Raw genomic sequence first — 24,747 nt, forward strand, 5'->3', positions numbered from 1 at the left:
GTAATGTAATGTATGTACACAGTGACTGCACCAGCAGAATAGTGAGTGCAGCCCTGGAGTATAATACAGGATGTAACTCAGGATCAGTAATGTAATGTATGTACACAGTGACTGCACCAGCAGAATAGTGAGTGCAGCTCTGGAGTATAATACAGGATGTAACTCAGGATCAGTAATGTAATGTATGTACACAGTGACTCCACCAGCAGAATAGTGAGTGCAGTTCTGGAGTATAATACAGGATGTAACCCAGGATCAGTAATGTAATGTATGTACACAGTGACTGCACCAGCAGAATAGTGAGTGCAGCTCTGGAGTATAATACAGGATGTAACTCAGGATCAGTAATGTAATGTATGTACACAGTGACTGCACCAGCAGAATAGTGAGTGCAGCTCTGGAGTATAATACAGGATGTAACTCAGGATCAGTAATGTAATGTATGTACACAGTGACTGCACCAGCAGAATAGTGAGTGCAGCTCTGGAGTATAATACAGGATGTAACTCAGGATCAGTAATGTAATGTATGTACACAGTGACTGCACCAGCAGAATAGTGAGTGCAGCTCTGGAGCATAATATTAGTATGTAGAATAATCCCATCAAAAGGGACAGTCATATGGAACATGTGTCCTCTTTAAACACTAGTGCTATATTTCCTTCCCTTTTTATATAAATAGCTGCATAACTTGATGAACTCCACATCTGGTGACACATACAGTACTTCTCACTCCAACAACCAATATTCTCAGGCTGTTGCATCAACTAAAATAAAACCAGAAGCGGTTTCATGTGGATAAGCTCAGATCATGCAAAATCATCTGAAAGTTGTTTAGACTGAAAGACTTCTGGAGAAGAAATGTGGGTGGCGAGATTTTATTACTACATGAAGCAAAAATGTACTTAAAATTTACTATGAGCCAAATACAATACTGGTGTCTTTATTTGTGGCAATGGGGGCATTGGGCAACCTCAAGCACCAGGGCGCTGGTGCATCTGCCACCTCTGCACCCCCTTGTAGATGTGTACTTGTATGTGTGTGTGTATTTATATATACACATACACACATTATATAAAGAAAAGTATTGGGAAATGCCTTTTAATCTTTGACTTCCCGTCTCCTTCAGTCCCATTGCCTCCTGTGTACAACATCCAGCCCCTCGCCCTCCTGCGGAGTATAAAAGCCGGCCCCTCCCTCGCCCACCCCGGTGTTTAATATCCAGCCGCTTGCTCCCGGTGTATAACTTCCTGCCCTTCATCCCCCCCGGTGTATAACATCTGGCCCCCGGTGTATAATATCTGGACCCTCGCCACCCGATATATAACCTCCGGCCCCCCGCCTTGCCATCTGCATTTACTAAAATGTCACAGAACGTCCGTTGGTGCAGAGGTCACTGATTCCAACGCTGTCCTGTAATAGGGGCCAACGGGGTAACAACTCCGTTCATGACATTTTTTACCTCCTAAATCTTCCCTCATCACCTGTGAGTGATATTATTGAGAAGTGGAAAGAACGCAACTCAGCCACGAAGTGGAGACCCCATAATGTTACAGAGAGGGGGGCTGAGTGCGGAGGAGCCGAGGACAGAAAAGTCTCTAACGCTCTGCTGACTTAACTGCGGAGTGCAGACCTCCTCTGGTATAACATCAGCACAAACACTACGCTCCCGCCTGGAGCTTCATGGCCGAGTAGCTGCATGCTGCCCTACATCACCAAGCACAATGCAAAGCGTCGGATGGAGTGGTGTAAAGCCGCCAACACTGGACTCTGGAGGAAACGGGTTCTGTGCAGTGACGGATCACACTTCTCTATCTGGTGTCTGGATTTAGTGAATGAGGACATTATTCACCTGACTGCATTGTGCCCACTGTACAATTTGGTGCAGAAAAATAACGCTATGGGCTTGTTATCAGGGTCGGCATTGGGCCCTTAGTTCCAGTGAAGGGAAATCTTAATCCTTCAGCACAAGACATTGTGGATAATTGTAGCTTCCAGCTTTGTGGGAACTGTTTGGGGAAGACCCTTTTCTGTTCTCCATGACTGTTCCCAGTGCACAAGATCCATACAGACATAGTTGGGGAAGTTTGGTGTAGGAACATGACTGGCCGCAAAGAGCCTAGACCTCAACCCCATGAAAGATGACCGCACTCTAAATAAATGAACTATTCTTTGGGATTTGGCTTCCGAAATTGATTTCTCCAAAGAACACACCCTTGAAGAAACGAGTGGCTAACGTGCACATTTGGCGCCGCTTAACTTTCAGGGGGACAATACAATCCTACAGATAAAATTCTGCCTGTCTGATGTATGTATATCACAACATAAGTTCCAGGTTGAAGCTCTGCTGTATGGTGTCCCTACACCCTGATATTTGTTATATGATGACTACATGCTTCCATACTTGGCACCATATTTTGGGCAATGCCAGGAACTCTCCATATCAACAAATACACAGTTGTTTTTTTTTTTAATAATCTTTATTCATACAAAAAACACAATAACTTATTTAATTTACAATAGATATATAGTATAGTAAGACTGCATGCATTTCGAGTACGCGGTATACAACATACTACAGTCACACCGTATAGAATATTATATGCAAACACAGGACTGTAATGACAAGGTGGGCAGCTATTGCTTTATTGTTCTTCCCCCTATCGCCCCCAAGTTTTGGAATATTATAGAAATAAAAAAAATGGTTGACAACCAAAATTGTGGGGGTTGCCACCACTTTTCCTAGCCAATTTGCCTCTTGTTTCCCGATCTCCGCAAGCGCAGAGGATGCCGTTGCGTGCGTAATGGGTTTTTGAGGTCATATAACTAACTGTATGGTAACAATAAATAACGGGTAATTGGATATTGACTCCGGCAAGTAAGTAAAAGTTTGCCTATATTAGACGTGATATTTGTACATTTATATACAGGCCCCCCCGAGTACCTATGTATACAGATCTGCTGACCGAGGAGATACCGTACTGTCGTTCTCAACAAGACGTACAAAAACCAATAAGCCATGCCATACGGTTGGACGTGGAGTAAAGCTGGAAGTAAGGTGACCATTTTGGGGCAGTGGAGTTATGGAGGAATTACACATGGTGAAGTTCCCGGCTTGTTGCTCATTTGTCACACTCCAGGTCCTGCGCGGCGTCGCCGCCCTGATAATGCTCTGCGCAGAATTCACGGATGCGTCGGCAGGCCTCAACCATCATCTCCTCGGGGACCGTGAGGACGATTCGAAAGAAATTGGGATATTCAAAGCACTGTGATGATGGAAAAGAAAAGAAAATTAGAAGATTTTTCAGTTTTCCTTGAAAGCTGTGTTAAGATGTATCTTCCCTACATGATATATACTATAGATATCATCTATATAACAATATAACACAGCTAAGTTACCAGGTGGCGTTGTGCTAAATGAACGAGTTGCCACCTGGCGTCCATATTATGAATAAGTGTGCTACTACAGGAAACATTTCTTTTTTTTTTTTTCATTTGCATTCTTATATTTAACTTTGTATCATTGAATTACTGAGCAAATACAAGCTATACTGCAGATAAGAGGCGTAAGGATCAATGTTATGCAATGGGGAACCTAAAAAAAATGAAGACCTACCGTAGCAGGAAGACAGAAGACTGACTGTTCAGAGATCATTCTTTCTGTGAAATCCACATCACTATGAAATTCTGGAAAATGTTCCATGTCAATACCGACCTACAGAAGTAGATGAACAATTTTTACTTAGGTCTTTTGGGAAAGTCCACTATTCGCTTTGGGTTGTTGTGACCCATTGGGTGCATTAAAAGCCCTACATCCCAAAAAAATTGCTCCAAGACTTCCATTGTCGAGAAGCACACAAAACTGACTACTTGTTCACAAAGAGAATAAGATATAAGACGAAGGTTTAAAAAATTTACAGAAGATTTGCTTCGTTTGCACCAGGGCTGAGTAGAGATCTTCTAAGTATATTTCAACTATGACTAACCTAGAGTTGTTCATAGTGTAGACCTGGCTCTAGATCAAACGATATCTGGAAATTTACAACACATGGTTATCTGGCCAATATATTACTTACCATGAAATACATGGCTCCTGCTGGTCGGATGGGACAAAGTCCAGGGACGGAGGCGAGGGTATTGTAGCATAGGTCAGAATTAGACTGCAAAAAAAGTACACAAGAAAGAGTAAATTTCAACGGATGTTCCAAAAAAAATAGTTGACTCAGAATAATTTGAAGCCAAAGTAAAGAGTAAAGTGAGTGATATCGTGACAAAGCCATGACCCGTACTTTGATGCAACAACCCAACATTTTCTAAATGGAAACCAACCTGAAATATACCGAAAACAGCTTTATTCTAAAGGAATCTATATTATCTGGATCGATTTTATGTTTAGAAGAGGATTGATAGGTAACGGTGGTCAAAAAAGTAACCAGTTCCATTCTAGCTGGCATTTTGATGGTGCCACCTGCTACCAGGTTATCTTCCAGTAGGTTTGAAACTTATGACGATGATATAATATTGAAGTGACCAATGGTTTCATACTGAAGACACTACGTCCATCCGTGTTGGCTGACCTATTTAGCAGCTTATTTGCTAACATTATGGTCATAGTCTTGCAATTTAGTTAATTATTTGGGATATATTGCTCAATTTTCATTTTGAAGTGATCACAAAGCTATGGAGCAATACTTCATAGGATTTCAATTCTGAGGGCTCTATAGGATGGGTAGAATCAGTATCACTTCCATACAGTACTTATAATTATCAACCCAAATTCTGATTAACATGGTATAACCCAGAAACAATTTGCCAATATTGCGACCTTAATGAAGACTTACCTTAATGAAGTTTATGGTGTTTTCGTAAAAATGCTGAGGTGTCCTTTTCATTATGTGGTCAAGAGCTCCCTGAACAATGGTACATGGGCCAAGGATCCTTTGGCTCAGTCTCACAAGTCCTTCTCGAATCTGAAATGAAACAAGATAAATATTACATATAATATGAATTTAGATTAATTTTCATCATTCATCACAAACTTTCCTACATCCATGATCTTTTCATTACTAAAAAACTTTCCTTACTCGCCATCACCGAAACCTGGCTCACCCCCGCTGACACAGCCTCTCCATCTACACTTTCGTATGGCGGATTCCACCTTACTCCCCCCCGCCCCAGCGGCAAGCATGGTGGAGGAGTTGGATTTCTCCTGTCTGACAACTGCTCCTTCTCACATATCCCACTGCCCCCCTCCGTTACCCTCTACTCTTTTGAAGTGCACTGCGTGCGCATTTACTCCCCCTCCAACCTCCAACTGGCTGTCATTTACAGCCCCCCAGGGCCAGCCACCACCTTCTTAGACCACTTCACCACCTGGCTACTTCACTTCCTTTCCGCTGACATCCCCACTATCATCATGGGCGATTTCAACATCCCCATTGACACTTCCCACTCATCTCTCTAAGCTTCTATCCCTCACTTCCTCCTTTGGCCTGGCTCAATGGTCTTCAGCTCCCACTCACAAAGATGGCCACACACTGGACCTCATCTTCACCCGCCTCTGTTCCCTATCCAACCTCTAACTTTCCTCTCCCTTTTTCTTACCACAACTTACTCACATTCTCTCCCCTCTCCTCTCCAGGTCCACAATCCCCTATCCAGAAATTTGCACACCCTCGCAGAAATCTCAAACACCTCAACCTACACTCACTCTCTGAATCCCTCCTCCCTCTTACAGACATAAATTCCTTACACAATGCGGATGCTGCTGCCTCCTTATATAACACAACAGCTGCAGCTCTTGAATCGGTAGCTCCCCTCACACATACCAAAGCTCGCACAATCAACACGCAACCCTGGCACACCAGCCTGACTAAAGAACTGAGACGGGCTTCCAGGGTTGCTGAACGGAGATGGAAAAGGTCCCACTCCAACGAGCACTTCATTGCATTTAAACAAGCCCTGACTACTTTCAGTTCCACATTCACTGCAGCAAAACAAACATACTTCTCATCTCTCATATCCTCCCTGTCTCACAACCCTAAACAACTATTCAACACCTTCAATTCTCTCCTCCTTCCCCCCAGCTCCCCCTCCCTCTCCACTCATCTCAGCTGAAGACTTTGCCTCATTCTTAAAGCAGAAGATTGACAACATAAGGCAAAGCTTTTACTATAAGTCCCCACAGCTCCTCCTCACAACTACTCAACTCTCCTCCTCCAAAACCAGCTTCTCCACCATCACGGACGATCAACTTTCCTCTTTACTCTCCAAGTCACATCTCACCACCTATGAACTTGACCCAATCTCGTCCCACCTCATCTCAGCTTTACCACAGTCTTCATCCCAACCCTAACCCACCTCTTCAACCTGTCATTAACAACTGTTGTCTTCCCCTCATGCTTCAAACATGCCTCGATCACACCCATCCTCAAAAAGCCATCCCTTGACCCATCCTCTCTGTCTAGCTATCGCCTCATATCACTTCTCCCCTATGCCTCAAAACTACTGGAACAATACATCCATCTTGAGCTGTCCTCCCACCTCTCCTCCTGCTCCCTCTTTGACTGCCTTCAATCTGGCTTCCGACTGCACCATTCTACTGAAACTGCCCTGACTAAAGTCATCAATGACCTACTAACTTCCAAATCCAAGCGACACTACTCCGTCCTTCTCCTTCTGGACCTGTCATCTGCCTTTGACACAGTAGACCATTCCCTTACTACAGACTCTCTCATCTCTCGGCATCACAGACTTGGCTCTATCTTGGATCTCCTCATACCTAACTGACAGGACATTCAGTGTCTCCCACTCACACACCACCTCCTCATCCCGCCCCCTATCTGTCGGTGTCCCCCAAGGCTCAGTTCTAGGACCCCTGCTTTTCTCCATATACACCTTCGGCCTTGGACAGCTCATAGAGTCTCATGGCTTTCAATATAACCTCTATGCTGACGACACACAGATCTACCTCTCTGGACCTGATATCACCTCCTTACTAACCAGAATCCCACAATTCCTGTCCTGCTATTCCATCTTTCTTCTCTGCTAGATTCCTAAAACTTAATATGGATAAAACTGAATTCATTATCTTTCCACCATCTTGCTCACCCCCCTCCCCCACCTTACCTATCTATCAAAGTCAATGGCTGTCCACTCTCCCCAGTCCCACAAGCTCGCTGCCTCGGGGTAACCCTTGACTCTGATCTCTCCTTCAAACCTCATATCCAAGCCCTTTCCACTTCCTGCCGACTCCAACTCAAAAATATTTCCTGGATCTGCACATGAATCTGCAAAAACACTAGTGCATGCCTTCATCATCTCTGGCCTCGACTACTGCAACCTCCTGCTCTGTGGTCTCCCTTCCACCACTCTCGCACCCCTGCAATCCATCCTAAACTCTGCTGCCCGACTAATGCACCTGTTTCCCCGCTATTCCCCGGCCTCTCTTCTCTGTCAATCCCTTCACTGGCTCCCCATTGCCCTGAGACTCCAGTTCAAAACCCTAACCATGGCATATAAAGCCATCCACAACCTGTCTCCTCCATACATCTGTGACCTAGTCTCCCGGTACATACCTGCACGCAACCTCTGATCCTCACAAGATCTCCTTCTCTACTCCCCTCTTATCTCCTCCTCCCACAATCGCATACAAGATTTCTCCTGTGCATCCCCCCTACTCTGGAACTCTCTACCCCAACACATCAGACTCTCGCCTATCGTGGAAACCTTCAAAAGGAACCTAAAGACCTACCTCTTCCGACAAGCCTACAACCTGCAGTAACCCTCGCTCCACCATACAGCAGCACGAACAGTTCTACCCCCACATACTGTATCCTCACCCATCCCTTGTTGATTGTGAGCCCTCGCAGGCAGGGTCCTCTCTCCTCCTGTACCAGTTGCCGACTCATTTTTGTTCAAATTATTGTACTTGTTGTTTGCTATGTATACCCCTTTCAAACATGTAAAGCGCCATGGAATTAATGGCGCTATAATACTAAATAATAATAATAGTGTTCATTTTTTTGTATAAAATTTGAACAAACAAGTATATATTCACCTCCTTGCCAAAGATTTCTTTTCGATCATGGATTAGGATCCACCCCATTCGCCATCCTGGCACCAACCAACGTTTAGCCAGACCACCGCAGGAAAGAATTGGTACATTAGTACTCAAAGGGGCTAATGCCTCGAATGCACCATACTCAAAAACCTGGAAGAAAGGAAAATAAAATTTAATTATTCATTTATGGTTAATTACCGTATATGAATGCAAATGAATTAAAATTATGTAAAGGCGTCAATAAATCATAGTAATTTCACTTTCTTTGTTCCAATAAAAATGAGTTAATTTGTTCTCTACTTTGTGAGTCATTTTCCGTTCAATATGCAATAAACATCTGTAGCCGTTTAGGAGACCAGATATTGAACATCGTAGCCAAATAAAAAAAAAGATAACATCAAAAGAGCACGCAAACTGCAAAGTCATCGTGACATCTGGAGTGTCTGAGTGACAGGAAGGTGTTGTCGACAAATTGGGTGAGGACCTCTGAAGAAGACTCACAATATGAAACCAACAGAAGTGGCTCAGGCTGCAGTTCTTTCCGTCCTCTATGATTTACACTATAGCTCTGCTTGTTCTGATTGGCTGCTATGTGAAATCACAAGCCCACCACCTGCCCACCATGAGATCAAAGCTGGTAGAACCAATTTTCTCAACATAGGAGAACTTGTATAAAAGTGAAAAAACTATATTGATAAGCTTAAGAATGGAGAAGTACTCACCATGTCTCCATAGATTTCATCGGCCAAGACGGGTACACATTGCCTGGAAGCCACTGTGTGAAGAGATATGCAAGTCAATAAAGTAGTACTGTATTAGTCAAGTATGAAGACAATGCATTTTATAAAAAGCATTGGGCAGATCAAAAATTCCAACTATAGAGGAAAAAATGAAAAGTTTTTTTCTGAAAGCCAACAGTGGCCCCGTAACAAAGCCAAGCAAAGTGTTGGTACCTAGTGCCACCGGAAGGGCATTAACAATAACTATGAGCCCCCATTGACTGCCATGGTGCTACCTCATCAGTGCCTGCCCAAGAGCTCCTAATCCCACCACAACATCCCGCTATTAACCGGTGGATGTCTTGTGCCCCATTTTTAATTATGCTTTATGGAAAGGTCTATCCATCAATGTCTCTACCTACTGTAGATTAGCTAGAGAATTTCATAGTCAAGATCCATTCTACTTACCGGCGATTATTTTTTGCAAATGTTTCTTGCTGAACACTGAGCCACAAGGATTGGATGGATTGTTGATGATGATACAAGCAGTTTTGTCATCCACCAGAGATTCCATGTGCTTCAAATCAATCTCCCAGGACTTCTCTGGCTAGAAATTAAACATATCATTGCTTAGTCCTACTTTTCTAGTGACTGAGGGATGGCTATGGAAGTGGGATGCAGAGGTAGCAGTTGGACGGGGGCTCTGGTGCCTGACGAGGATCCAATTACGAAGATGCTTATTAGAAAACACCAATCACCCTAATACTGTTATTCTCTGCATTTGGACCAAGAAACTTCAAATTACATTTTTAAATAGGCCCAAATGTGGTAGTAAGGACAGCCCAACCATATAATAAAAAACAATTTACATTTTTACCATTTTGAGGAAGCTAAGGATAAAATGCCGTAGTTTCATCCAAATATATGTCCCTCTACACATCTTCAATAAGCTTGTTTACAACGTCATGCAACCAAGACTTCAGACTTTAAAAATATAGTTTATATGTCTCTTGAAACGTACCATCAAATTATAGAGTTTCACTTCTACGCCGAGAGACAAAGCCAGTGTTTTGTAGAGAGAGAATCCAGGACGTGGGACCAAGATGTTCTGTCCAGGGTTGGCCAGAACCGCAAGAGCCAACTCAATGGCCTGGCTGCAGCCACTTGTGAGGATGACATCCTAAACGAGAAATTGTAGAATTATGTCATGAAGGAGTGAAAGAGATCTAGAAAAGATTGTGTTCTTCTCGCAATTTAACACCTACTTTGGCTTCTAAAGGGGCTTCAGGACAAGTGTAATACTTGGCAATCACTTCCCGGCTGCACTGGTATCCTGGAAATATAAGAAAATTAAAGTTTTGGTTAAAAAAAATCTGTCTACGCACAATTGGTCTCTTGACTAATACTCTTCTGGAATCTGATAGGTTCATCCCATTTCAGGATGATGACTATCCTTTTGGATTCTTTGATGACGACTATTTTTCTGAATTCTGTTATTCTGATGACATTTGTCGATCTGTATAACATCATGCTGTTGACCCTACTGTTCTTCTAGATCCCATGATAGTGATGACAACTGTTCCTTTGGATTTTATAATAGTGATGACACTTTTAGATTCAACAATAGCTCTAAATGTCCTGGATTATTCCATTAGGATTCTTTTTTTTTCTTGATTCTATGATATGGGGAACTCTACGGTTCTGTAACCTAGTATACGAATTACTGTACAATTTAATCTTCAGACATTTATAGGACAATGTTACTCCGTTAATAAATCATCAAAAAAAGTCTGGATAAAATATTACTAGTCAATTAGAAGTGGTCTTTGGGCTTACCTATACTTGGAGCATAGCCATTGTATTTTTGAGAGTCAATTGCATCTTTCATAGCTCGTACAACTTCATCATCAGTAGGAAGGTTTCCAAATATTGTGGGGTCACCTAGAATAAAGGTCTTGTGTGATTATTATTGTAACAATGTCTTGTATCTCCAATGCCTATCCCGTAACGATGACCACTCAAGATTATGATCTCTGAGACCTTATCGGAACCATGTAAATGTTTACTTCTTAGCTGTGACAAAAGCTACTTTTTTGGAATACATGTAATAGTTTTACATTAAGAGGAACATGACCAAAATACTAACCTATAGATAAAGCAATCATTGGCTTATTAGGATGAGGCTTGGCTTTCATCGTGTCCACAATGGCTCGGATAGGATTGAAGGTCTTCTTTGACATCTCCGATGCTCTCACTGCCCATCTTGGCTTTCGAGTTTTAAGTTTCTCAATGCCATTAGGTCTCTGAATATTAACGTGAACATCAAGGACTTTAGGGTGGACAGGGGAGCCATTCACCTGGATGACGTAGGAATCTGTCTGCATTTTCTGGAGAAAGTAGGAGCATGAGAAAGACTATTAATCAAACATCACTACAAGAAGCAAAATACTATGTATAATTCGAAATACAATTATACTAAAATTGCTACGCAAATACCTCTAAAGTTTAGTAACTTTAGATACTTAAAACGTTAAAAAAAAAACTTTTTTAAAAGTTTGGAAATTTTAAATTTGCAAATAAACTTTTTTTTTCTTAGTAATAAAGTTTAAAAATATCAAATGTTTATTTCACTTCAAAAGGTTAATGACAATAATTTCTTAAACTAACTCTAAAAAGAAAGGTCACATAAGAAAATATATAACTCCAGCATATTTTAAAGAGTATTAAGAAACTGTATTTATATCTGTTTTAAACAAAGTAATATTTTCTCTAATTTTGCTTCCCTAAAATAATGTAGGGCATATTAATGTATTTTAATAAATTAAAGTTCAAAAAAATATTGCACTTATTATAATATTAGTGTTACAATAAAAAAAAAATAAAATATATATATATATATATATATATATATATATATGTGTATATATATATATTGTTTTTTTTTTGGAGTAAATACATTGGTAATTCAGAAGAAAATAGAAAACATAATGTTATGCAATGGAGTGGCTATACGGAAGAAAAATTACACTGCATGCCGAAAAATGCTTAAATAAAAAAGAAAAAGCAACAGATTATTACTAAAAATGTTTTATATTTAAGCAGCAACATTTTCAGATGAAAAAAATACAACAAAATGCAAAAATTCTAAACATTCTATAAAATGGTATAATTTTTTTAATTAATAGTACCGATATATATATATATATAAATATATATATTTATATATGAATATATATATATATATATATATATGTATATATGAAAAAAATACAACAGATTGCTAAAAAATATAGTATATATTTAAGCAGCAAAATTTTGAGATGAAAAAAATACAACAAAATAATGCAAAAAAACTATTTCCAAAACTATATATATTTTTTAAATTGAAATTGATCGTATATATATATATATATATATATATATATATATATATATATATATATATATATATATATATATATTGGATTTACCTGCACTTTGCTAAGTCAAACGTGTTCAAGGATGAGGAATTCTTTTGTCGCTTGGGATTCTAACACACTGCTGACAGGAATCACAGATTAGGCACCAGCTGTCCATAAAATAGTCCAAAAAATGGGTGTTGGACTTGTTTCCCTGCTCCCATTGGTAGTAAAGGGAGGGATGTGTCCCTTTTGTTGAACATCCCTCCTATCGCTTTATGTACCATATTGAACTGATTTCGAAGGAATTTCAATTAACTCTTTCAGGATCCTCTACAGTGAAAACAAATGTTTGGGATCTTATCTGAATGGATGTAAGTAAGGTCTGACATTCATTGGACCCAAAAATGTGTACGTGCAAAGTGCAGACTGTAAAAGGGGCAGAGTTATGCATAGAAATTATAATGTTCTAGAGAAAAATAAAATCTGTCAAAATATATGCTCTAAATTAGTGAAATGAAATAAATATGAACATATGTATTCAATATAGTATACATATATACATTCATGCAATGGTTTTCCTTGTTTTTATTAAAAGGTGCACATTATAGATTCAGGCTGAAGGCAGCAAAACCACAAAGTAACATATCTGGAAACTAGGAGAATACAAATAGGTGTGAAACAAACCAGAATGTGTTACAACCTAGATTCCTCCTGGTGCCCCCCTTTTACTATGATGAAAGCTTTACACCTTAGATTCCTCCTGGTGCCCCCCTTTTACTCTGATTATAGCTTTACCCCCTACATTCCTCCTAGTGCCCCCCTTTTATTCTGATGATAGCTTTACACCCTAGATTCCTCCTAGTGCCCCCCTTTTACTCTGATGATAGCTTTACACCCTAGATTCCTCCTGGTGCCCCTCTTTTAATCTGATGATAGCTTTACACCCTAGATTCCTCCTGGTGCCCCCGTTTTACTCTGATGACAGCTTTACACCTTAGATTCCTCCTGGTGTCTCTGTGGCGCCCCTGAGGGTTCAGTCGCCACAGAGGTACTGCACCTCACCCAGACGTGTGGTGTCTCATTTTCTCAGGTAAGGAGGGAGTGCTGCACGGAACCCCAACACCCGCATTCAACACTACACTACTCCAGGCCGGCTGGAAGGGCATTATGCACTCTTTCTGCTGCCCTGTCCCTGGCTGGAGTGGGGGGAACCAAAGAGAGGGGGAACCAGTAGTGGGTGTGGGTGGAGGATGTAGAATAGGGGAGCACCATTATAGGAGGTATATATAGGGAAGCCATCTTAGTAGAGTCAGGGAGTGGAGTTCAGTCAGTGAGTAGTAAGGAGAGGAGGGGAGCAGAGTCTCTTCAGGAGCTCTGCTCCATGACTGGGGCCTAGTAAGAGAGGCCCAGGAGGGGAGCAGAGGAGAAAGGCTCCGGTAACATAAGGGATCCCAGGGGTACGGAAGGAGTAGGAAGACACCCGTACGCTCGAGTCTGCCAAGTGTCAGAGGGATCAGGCCGCAAGAAGGGAACCTGTCCGTGGACCAGCCGTGTAACTCCAGGTCTCGGCTGGAAAAACCGGAGGCTTCTGCACTTCCATGGTGCAGGTGCCACAACCTCACCCTAGCTGCCGTGAAGGGCACCAAATAGGTCCGGGAACTCCACGTTACCCAGAGGGACTTCAGAGTTCCCGATCGGGACTTTGTGTGGGGAAGCGCAGGGCAGGAGGGAGAAGAACCAGCGCGAGAAGTCGGTCTAGTAAGGAACATAAAGAAAGCGGGGTTCCGTCAAGCGCTCCTGATATACTTGAGAAAGTGTTGAACCCCTTGTCTGGTAGACGCAGTGCAACGTGGGAGGCTGTGTACCTGAGGAACTTGAACAGAACTGTGAGTAAACTTGGATGACTGCACTCCCCTGCCTCCGTCAGTTATTTACGCTGTGCCATCTCTCTCTTGCACTACAACGCCCAGCATCACCATCTGCACCTACACTGCCCCGTGGGACCGCTCCGCCTGTGGGGAGCAGAAACATCCCAGCTGCCATCCCATCACCCCCGGAGGTCTGCAGCAGCACCGGTAACTATTACTGGAAACCACAGGTGGCGTCACGAGACAAACTGTACACTAAAACCCCTTTTCAAGAGAGACCCCAGAGTACGGGCCCGGGAGCCGACTGCCGTGACATCCTAAACAAGGTAAAGGCCCGGGTACCGAGTCCCCTATATCCCCCTGGGCGAGACATCTCTCTTTTACTCTGATGATAGCTTTACACCCTGGATTCCTCCTGGTGCCTTACTCTTACTCTGATTATAGCTTTACACCCTAGATTCCTCCTAGTGCCCCCCTTTTACTCTGATGATAGCTTTACACCCTAGATTCCTCCTGGTGCCTTTCTTTTACTCTGATTATAGCTTTACACCCTATATTCCTCGTAGATTCCTGATAGTACCCCATTTTTACTCTGATGATAGCTTTACACCCCCCTTGGCATTCTGTCAGCAGCTTCATCAGGTCATGGGTTCCAACAATCTTGAAGGAGTTTCCAGAGGTGCTGAGCACTTGTTCGCTGCTTTGCCTTCACTCCATATCTGTCATGTGAGGTGTGGGAAAGACTTAGTGCAACACAAAGGGAAGAGGGAAAGGAAGTCCAGAAGTGGAGACCTCCTGGCTGATAGAATATCTCCGCACGCGTTCCTCACCCTATCTTTCCCTGGCGTTTGGCTAAGGCTAGGGAAGGGAGGAGATGAGCACTAGTCGATCCCCACTGAACACTAAAGACAACAAGGGAGGATAAATGGGGAAATTGCTTAGCTTTAGACGACTCCAGACAAATGCGCACATGTCCTCAGCACCAGAGAGGAAGAAGTACTGCTCTTGCTAAAGCCTTCACAAGGAGTAATGAATATCGCCGGCACCTCCCTCTGGTCAGGGTGTTAATTAGCCAGAGGAAACTAGCCGCTGAGTCCTAGAGACAGCCTCTAAGAAGGTGTCTGCAATGCCAAGCATAGAGATCTCCTGCAACCCACTGCAGGCTGACTGCCTGTCACTTCTGACACACCCCTGACAGTACCCCCCCTCTACGAGTGGCCTCCGGACACTCAGGACCGGGTTTCTCAGGATAAGAGGTGTGGAATGAACGAACCAACCTGGGAGCGTTCACCTCTGATGCTGAAACACACATCCTCTCCTCTGGGCCATAGACTTTCCAGTGCAACAAGTATTGTAGAGAATGACGTTGGAGACGAGAATCTACAATCCTCGAAATCAGGAACTCCAGATTACCATCAACCATTGCTGGGGGCGATAGTAGAGGTGAGGGCTCAAGAGGTTCCACATACCTTTTGAGTAAGGACCTGTGAAACACGTTGTGAACCTTAAGGGCCTGAGGAAGTTCAAGACGAAATGCAGCTGGGTTAATGACGGCGGTTATTTTATAGGGACCAATAAACCTAGGTCCCAGCTTCCAAGAAGCAACTTTCAATCTTATATTCCTGGTAGACAACCACACAAAGTCATTCACATTCAGGTCCGGACCTGGCAAGTGTTTTCTGTCAGCCATACGTTTATACCTGTCTCCCATGAACTTTAAATTACTTAGAACACCCTGCCATACCAAGGAGAGCAACAAAGCAAACCGTTCCTCTTCAGGAACTCCTGAAGTAACCCCCCACCAAAGGTACCAAACTGTGGATGATAACTGTATGCACCGAAGAACGGTGACCTGCCAGTGGATTCTTGACGATGATTATTAATGGCAAATTCTGCCAGCGGTAAGTAGGATGTCCAATCCTCCGGATTTTTAGAAACGAAACACCTGAGGTAGGTTTCCAAATTCTGATTGACACGCTCGGTCTGTCCATTTGACTGAGGGTGGAAGAGAGAGGAAAAGGACAGCTGTACCCCCAGTCGAGAACAGAATGTCTTACAGAACTTGGAAACAAACTGGGTCCCCCGATCTGACACCACATCGGAGGGAACCCCGTGAAGCTTCACAATCTCATTTACAAACACCTGAGCAAGTGTCTTGGCATTTGAAAGTGCAGGCAATGCGACAAAGTGAACCATTTTACTGAACATATCTACTACCACCAAAACCACCGTTTTGCCTGCAGAAACCGGTATGTCAGTAATAAAATCCATGGACAAGTGTGTCCATGGCCTACTAGTGATAGGTAGCGGAAGAAGAGTACCAGACGGACGGGTATGCGAAACCTTAGAATGTGCGCAAATACTACAAGCAGCTACATGTTCAATCACATCCGGATGCAACCCCGGCCATCTATAATGACGAGAAAGGAGGTCTGCGGTTGCCTTACCACCTGGATGCCCAGCAAACAGAGTTATGATGTTCTTTAATTACTTTGTGGCGCAGATCAGATGGTACAAATAACTTTCCTGAAGGGGAGTAGGCAGGGGCGTCCCCCTGATCCTCCAACACCTCACCCTCCAGTTCAGGATAAAGTGCCAAAATGACTACCCCTTTCTGTAATAATGGGGCAGGGTTCTCATGGTCACCACCACCAGGGAAGCTCTGGGACAATGCATCAGTCTTGACATTTTTGACCCCTGGACGAAAAGTGACAAGAAAATTGAACCTAGTAAAAAACAGGGACCATCTGGCTTGCCTAGGGTTGAGACGTTTAGCTGACTGGAGATATGACAGGTTCTTATGGTCAGTAATAACAGTAATAGGATGGACAGCCCCCTCCAACCAATGTCGCCATTCTTCGAAAGCCAATTTGATCGCCAAAAGTTCCCTATTACCCACGTCATAATTTCTCTCAGCCGAAGACAATTTTTTAGAAAAGAAGGCATATGGACGCCATTTACCAGGGGACAGACTCTGAGACAACACAGCCCCATCCCCTCCTTCCGACGCATCAACCTCCACAATAAAGGGTTGGGAAACATTGGGTTGACTGAGTATAGGTACAGTGGCAAAATGATTCTTTAAGGAAGAAAAAGCCTGGAGGGAAGCGTCCGACCATTTGGAAAAATCAGACCCCTTCTTAGTCATGTCAGTAAGGGGTCTCACAATTACAGAGTAATTTTGGATGAATTTCCGGTAAAAATGAATAAAGCCTAGAAAGCGTTGTAGAGCCTTCAGGTTCTCGGGAAGTTCCCAATCAAGTACTGCACGGATCTTCTCCGGTATCCATCCGAAAACCCGAAGATGACAACAAGTACCCCAAAAACTGCACCTCCTGAACAGCAAAAACACATTTTTCCAGTTTGGCATAAAGTTTGCTATCCCTTAATATCTGGAGCACCTGCTTAACATGTCCCCGATGAGTCTCAAAATCAGGTGAGTAAACTAAAATATCGTCCAGATAAACCACCACAAACCTCCCCACCAAATTATGGAAAATATCATTTATGAAATGCTGGAATACCGCAGGTGCATTGGTCAAACCAAAAGGCATAACCAGACTCTCAAAATGTCCTTCCGGGGTATTGAACGCTGTCTTCCATTCGTCCCCTTCTCTGATTCTAACCAGATTGTAGGCTCCCCTTAAATCTAACTTGGAGAATACCATAGCTCCTACAATCTAGCTGAACAAATCAGTAATCAGAGAAAGAGGGTATGGATCATGGATGGTAATTTGATTTAATTCCCAGAAATCTAAACTAGGACGTAGATCGCCATCTTTTTTCTTCACAAAGAAGAACCCTACCGCCACAGGCAAAGATGAGGGTCTGATATGTCCCTTCTCCAGACTTTCCACAATGAAATCATTCATGGCTTGTCTCTCAGGGCTAGAAAGATTATACAGTCTTGACTTCGGTAGTTTAGCTGCGGGGGTCAGGTTAATAGGACAGTCATAAGCACGATGAGGAGGCAAATCCTGACACCCCCTCTCAGAACAAATGTCCTCAAAACCAGACAGAAAAGCAGGTAATATTTCGGTAGAGACAGTAGCAAGGGAAATATCTAAACAATTCTCATGGCAGTAATCTCCCCATTCAATAATCTCCCTGGTTTGCCAATCCACCAACGGATTATATTTAAGAAGCCAAGGAATACCCAAAATAATCGGTGTGGGAAGATTGTCCAGGACATAGCAGGATTATTTCACAATGAACTGACCCCACCCTCAGTTTTACATTATGTACAATCTGAGTAAGTGGCGCCGAGTCGATGGCGAAGATGGGAATAGGTTTATCTAAAGTACAGCAAGCAAGACCATGAGTTTTTCACAAACTCAGCATCAACCATGCTGACTCCGGCTACATTGTCAACAAACACAGAAATTTTTTTGATTTTGCTCTCTAGCACCACCTCTGCTGTCAGGACAAAGCGGGAACTGCAGGTTGGCAACAAATGCTCCCCTTGATTATCCAACTCCAGACTACCAAGAGTTTATAGAGTCTCCTTTTGTTTAAGAATTGAAGGACAGGTCCCAACAAAATGTCCCTTTTTCCCGCAAAAAAAACATACGCCTCTTTTCTTCCTAATCTCCGGGGAGATGTATAATGCAGAGACACCCCCTAACTGCATGGGTTCCTCCACCTCCCTCAGTACTGATTCACCCCCAGACAGTTCCCCCGACAAAGGTACACAACCCTGACAAGAAGGCCCCGGAGAAGGTGGTCTCACCCGTCTATCCCGATTGAGTCTATCAAGACGTATGGCCAGCGACATGGCAGCCTCCAAGGACTGAGGGGTTTCATATACTGCCAAGGCATCTTTCAACCTTTCAGTAAACCCCTCACAAAATTGACTTCTAAGGGCTGAGTCATTCCATTTGGAATCCGTTGCCCATCTACGGAATTCAGAACTGTACGTCTCCACTAACAGATTCCCCTGCTGAAGGCAACGTAGCCTAGACTCAGCCAAGGAGACTCGGTCAGGGTCATCATAGATGAGGGCCAGAGCCCCGAAAAACCCCTCCACAGACCGGAGACAAACCGAGTCCTACGGCAAAGAAAACGCCCACGACTGAGGATCTCCCTGCAGTAGAGAGATCACAATTCCAACCCATTGCTCCTCATTTCCGGAGGAATAAGGAGGAATAAGGAAAAAGTTTAAAGTACAGTTTTCAGGCCTCCTTGAAAACAAAAAACTTGTCCCTACCTCCTGAAAACCTGTGCGGGAGGGCAACCTTGGGTTCAGGCTGGACAGGCCTACCTGCAGAGACCCCCACATTAGTGACCTGTAGCCGCTCATGCTGCTGCTGAACCTCACAGTGGAGGTCATTCACCTCCAAAGACAGACTGCGGAACTGCTCTGCGAGCTCTGCAACTGAACCCATACCAAGGAGAAAGGAAAAAAAAGGTTGACGCCCAAAAACACACAGAGAGAAAAATAAACAAAGTGTCAGTTTTCTTTTTTCTTTCCTTTTCAAAACGTGCTCGGCCGGTGATAATGTCACGCAAGATGTGGGAAAGACTTAGTGCAACACAAAGGGAAGAGGGAAAGGGAGCCCAGACTCTAGGGAAAGGGGGAAGAGGAAACCTCCTGGCTGATAGAATATCACCCTGTCTCCCCTAACGTCCCTATATTGGCTCTTCACCAATCGCCGCACGTGTTCCTCACCCTGTCTTTCCTTGGCGTTTGGCTAAGGCTAGGGAAGGGAGGAGATGAGCACTAGTCAATCCCCACTGAACACTAAAGACAACAAGGGAGGACAAACAGGGGGAAATTGCTTAGCTTTAGACGACTCCAGAAAAATGTGCTCATGTCCTCAGCACCAGTGAGGAAGAAGTACTGCTCTTGCTAAAGCCTTCACAAGGAGTAATGAATATCTCCGGCACCTCCCTCTGGAGCACAGCAGGTATTTATACACCCAGGCCAGGGTGTTAATTAACCAGAGAAAGGTAGCCGCTGGGTCCTAGAGACAGCCTCTAAGAAGGTGTCTGCAATGCCAAACGTAGAAATCTCTTGCAAGCAACTGCAGGGCGACTGTCTGTCACTTCTGAAGTATGAAATTATATTATTTAACCTGCAAAGAGAACTGTGCAAAAAACCTAATTCAAAATTGCTTTCATTCTGTTGATTCTGCCTCACTAAAAAAAAAACATGTACTTAACATTGACTCCAAATACCAATAAAATCAAGCCGTCACATAATCCATGTAATCCACACAAAAAAAACATGTTGTTATGTGATAGCTCTCAAAAATTTTTTTTTTTATTGTGCTATTTTAACTTAATAAAAAAAAAATATTTGTTTAAAATGTATGTAATCATTATTAATATAATTACTTATATATGTATATACAATATATAATTATTATTACTATTATATATTAAAAATGTATATTCTAAATATATTATACATTAATATGTATTATTAATTATTATACTTAAAATATAAAAAAAAAACGAAAGTACTCGTTGTCTCGGTATTCGCATCGACTAGCAGAATCATCACAAACTAAATGGTACTGATGTAAAATACAATTTATCCCGCAAAAAATACAAAAACCCTGATACTGCTTGTTAAATATACATGTCGTAAATCTTTATTTTTTCAGGACTTCTTACCTGATATGATATGCCCAAGGAAAATGTCACGATAATTCTTGAAAAAAATGTAGTGATTTATTCGATGATCTTCAAAAAAAGATTATTGTAGGAAAATACAGATAATTCTAAACATTGCAAAATTAATGTGAATAAAAAAAATAAACTAATTATGGCTATTTAAAGGCAAGGACAAACCCCCCCCCCCCTAAAAACAATAAATCACTGCACCATAAAAGCCAGAATTAGGTTAGAAAACGAATAAAAGTATAAACCAGAATCAACACATACAAATAAATATTGATAACGACTCAAATAAAAGCAATAAAATACAAATATAAAACCTGAAAAATTGCAATTCCTTCAATAAAGACCTTCGAGCAATCAAGACCCAACCTTAAACCAAGAAGAAAAAGTTGAATATGAACAAAGCAATATCAAAATCAATCGTAAATATAAACCTAAAAGCCACCAAGAGTTCCTACCAGAAGTGTCTCACATCTAGGTCTAGAACTTCTGGTAGAGACCACCCTCTTCTGAGGACACTGCCCTCAGACCCCCTTCTGAGCTTTGGTATTATATCTTTTATCCTCTGTTCCTGAAATCCCTCTTACCCATTGTGTCCTGTCCTTGGAGACAAAGTATCTCACCTCTGTAACAAAGGACTCCATTTATGTCCCTAAAAGATATCTCTTTAGCCAGATCTGGGATTTCGCATATCAGATCAGTATGTGTACCCTAGCCATCCAGTCTCTGATCAGGTTGGTCGTAATTACCCATACACAAAAAGTTTGGCATCAAGTTTGCATGTTCTGGATTTTCCAGCTCCTCCGTAGACTTCAAAACCACAATGGTCGACTATGGAGGATAAAATAATGGATTTGGGAAGGTGACTGATGTGACTTTTGGCAAACTCTGTACAGCACTGCAGATTTTAATGGACTACAAAATATAAATAGACGAGATCCTAGGAGCCTATTTTGATCTTAGAAGGGTATTAAAGGGAACCTGACAGCAGGATCGACACCTGTATACTAATTACATGGCTGCATTCCTCTTTTAAAGCTGATTACAGTCAACCTGATCGTATGGGACAAGTTCACAGTATATAGCGATTCTGATTTTTCGCCGCATATTCAAATGACTTGGACTAGTTGGAAAGGCATGAGGACCCATAGTGCAAACCTTTCAAGATCAAAGTAGACAAGATTGCACCCTGGCACCATTTCTCTTCAATTTATATGCAGAAGCTATTCTCAGAAAGGATAATGTTCAGCTTCAGGCTAATATGATAATGGTCAATCTAAGCAAAGCCACAGCAAGAAATATATTCAAATGTAACCTTTATTATATATCCTATAAAAATTCAATAAAGTGCTTGGTGCCCATGTAATATAAATTCTTAACCACAATACAACCTGGTAAATGCTTAAGGTATCATTTAGTTGAACCTAGGTGCAAAATGTACTCAATGCAAAGTATCAGCCTTTTGTACCGTTATAGAGTTTAATTAGCATTTACCCTGGGAATGGCCCACAAGGATACCCTCATGCATAGCACAAAAACAATCGGGTCTAGATGGCCACTTCAAACCCAGGTTCTTGGCTTCAATGTATAGGACGTATAGTCCATAGCCGTTCTGTACAAACCAATGGGGAGCCTCTGGATGCCACCATTCACATTAGCAATGGCACACACAGCAATCCCTCATATACATCACAAAAAATACAGGTATATGGGATCAAATATTACCAATATAATATGCATGTGTTCCTTTAGCCATTTTTTACAGACATATGAGGAGCCTCTTATTACCATCCAGACATTATTTCCTCATATGGATATTGGAATAATCTCACCAGAGCCTTTTAATCCTCCTTTACTATGGGTGATAAGCTGATCCACGGAACCTCCCGACGCGTTTCATTCTTTCATCAGGGGCATATGGTTCCCAAATAGTGTAGATCTACATTCCTTGGATCAGCTTGTCACCCGTAGTAAAGGAGGATTAATAGGCTCTGGGTGGCTGCATTATACTCTGGGGGGTGGCTGCATTATAATATGCGGGAGGCTGCATTATACTCTGGCGGGGGGCTGCATTATACTATATGGGGGGCCTGCATTATACTCTGGCAGGTGGCTGCTTTATACCCTGGGGGGTGGCTGCATTATACTCCGGGGGGTGGCTGCATTATACCCTGGGGGGTGGCTGCATTATACTCTGGCGGGGGGGGCTGCATTATACTCTGGGGGGAGTGGCTGCATTATACCCTGGGGGGCGACTGCATTATACTCTGGCAGGGGTCTGCATTATACTCTGGTGGGTGGCTGCATTATACCCTGGGGGGTGGTTGCATTATACTCTGGGGGGTGGTGGCTGCATTATACTCTGGGGGTGGCTGCATTATACTTTGGAGGGGGGCTGCATTATACTCTGGGGGGTGGCTGAATTATACTCTGGCGGGTGGCTGCATTATACTCTGGGGGGAGTGGCTGCATTATACTCTGGGGGGAGGTGGCTGCATTATACTCTGGGGGTGGCTGCATTATACTCTGGCGGGGGGCTGCATTATACTCTGGGGGGTGGCTAAATTATACTCTGGCAGGTGGCTGCATTATACTCTGGCGGAGTGGCTGCATTATACTCTGGGGGGAGGTGGCTGCATTATACTCTGGGGGTGGCTGCATTATACTCTGGCGGGGAGCTGCATTATACTCTGGGGGGGTGGCTGAATTATACTCTGGGAGGAGGGGTGGCTGCATTATACTCTGGGAGGTGGCTGCATTATACTCTGCGGGTTGCTGCATTATACTCTGGGGGGAGGTGGCTGCATTATACTCTGGCGGGGGGCTGCATTACACTCTGCGGGTGGCTGCATTATACTCTGGGGGGTGACTGCATTATACTCTGGGGGGCTGCATTATACTCTGGGGGCTGCATTATACTCTGGGGTTGGCTGCATTATACTCTGGGGGGCTGCATTATACTCTATCAAGGACTATGAGGTGCATTATACTATATGAACGACTTTGGGGAGTGCATTATACTATATGGAGGACTTTGGGGAGTACATTATACTATATGGAGGACTATGGGTTGTGCATTATACTATGTGGAGGACTATGGGGTGCATTATACTAAACAAGTATTCTAATATATGGAAGACTATGGGGTGCAATATACTAAACAAGTATTATACAATATGGAGGACTATGGGGTGTGCATTATACAATATGGAGGACTATGGGGTGTGCATCATACAATATGGAGGACTATGGGGTGTGCATCATACAATATGGAGGACTATGGGGTGTGCATTATAAATACAACCAAAATGTTTCTGTGTGATGGTGCAATATGTGAGCATTTCGTGCCCCACATTAAACTTTTGCCTCGGGCCCCACTTTGTCTAAAACCGGCCCTGGTCACTAAAAGAAAGGATCACTAAGCTACGACTTGCCTACATTGGACACATCATATGAAAAGAGCGATCACTGGAGAAGGACATCATGGTCGGAAGAATAGAAGGAACAAGTCAAGATAACGGCAGAGAAGATCCTGGTGGACCTATCTAGACTTTCACAAGATTAATTGTCCTACAGAGCGTTCCTCCATCAAGTCACCATGACTCGAGATTGAGCTGAAGTCTGTTACAAAACAATGTGCGGACCAGTTCTGCCTGTCTGCCGACAATATGCCCAGGAGCTTGATAAGGTGAGAATTGCCATATACTGTGAACTTGTCCCATACAAGCCTATAACCTGCTTTAAAAGACAAAGGCAGCAATGTTTATAGGTGTGGATCCTACTGTCAGGTTCCTTTTTTTGTTTTTGCCTCTGCATTTTAGCAGACAAAACCTTTTTTATTTAGTGTGATCCTTAGTGGGCTCTTGATCAAACCATTGAGTCCCCTTTGATCATTCCGCAGGGGGTCCTCCAATTACAGCCCTTAGGGCAGGAACTAGGCAGTCAGCAAACAGTCGTGTGCCCACACCTATTCCACAATGCTGAAAAAATATGGCGCTTGCATCTTCCATTCTCCCAAACGGCAGCAGAGGAAATCTCAAAGCCTTTTTTCTTGATGTCTTCTGTTTGGGATTC

The 24,747-nt window shown here is 42.9% G+C and overlaps 1 protein-coding gene across 1 annotated transcript; it reads right to left on the reverse strand.

The window, feature by feature from the left end:
• Positions 1 to 2,749: 2,749 nt before the first annotated feature.
• Positions 2,750 to 12,400, reverse strand: TAT (tyrosine aminotransferase). Its single transcript, XM_073659800.1, has 12 exons — positions 12,251 to 12,400; positions 10,927 to 11,167; positions 10,617 to 10,721; positions 10,046 to 10,113; positions 9,802 to 9,960; positions 9,249 to 9,387; positions 8,784 to 8,836; positions 8,059 to 8,211; positions 4,841 to 4,969; positions 4,076 to 4,159; positions 3,616 to 3,714; positions 2,750 to 3,265 (listed from the first exon to the last, which is right to left on the reverse strand). The coding sequence occupies exons 2-12, from the start codon at positions 11,162 to 11,164 to the stop codon at positions 3,122 to 3,124; spliced, it is 1,371 nt and encodes a 456-aa protein (XP_073515901.1). The 5' UTR covers positions 11,165 to 11,167; positions 12,251 to 12,400; the 3' UTR covers positions 2,750 to 3,121.
• Between the last annotated feature and the right edge of the window lie 12,347 nt (positions 12,401 to 24,747).

The sequence above is a fragment of the Phyllobates terribilis genome, unplaced genomic scaffold (assembly GCF_046119375.1).
Source record: "Phyllobates terribilis strain yellow unplaced genomic scaffold, ASM4611937v1 Scaffold_14__1_contigs__length_39327217, whole genome shotgun sequence".
Classification (NCBI taxonomy): domain Eukaryota; kingdom Metazoa; phylum Chordata; class Amphibia; order Anura; family Dendrobatidae; genus Phyllobates; species Phyllobates terribilis.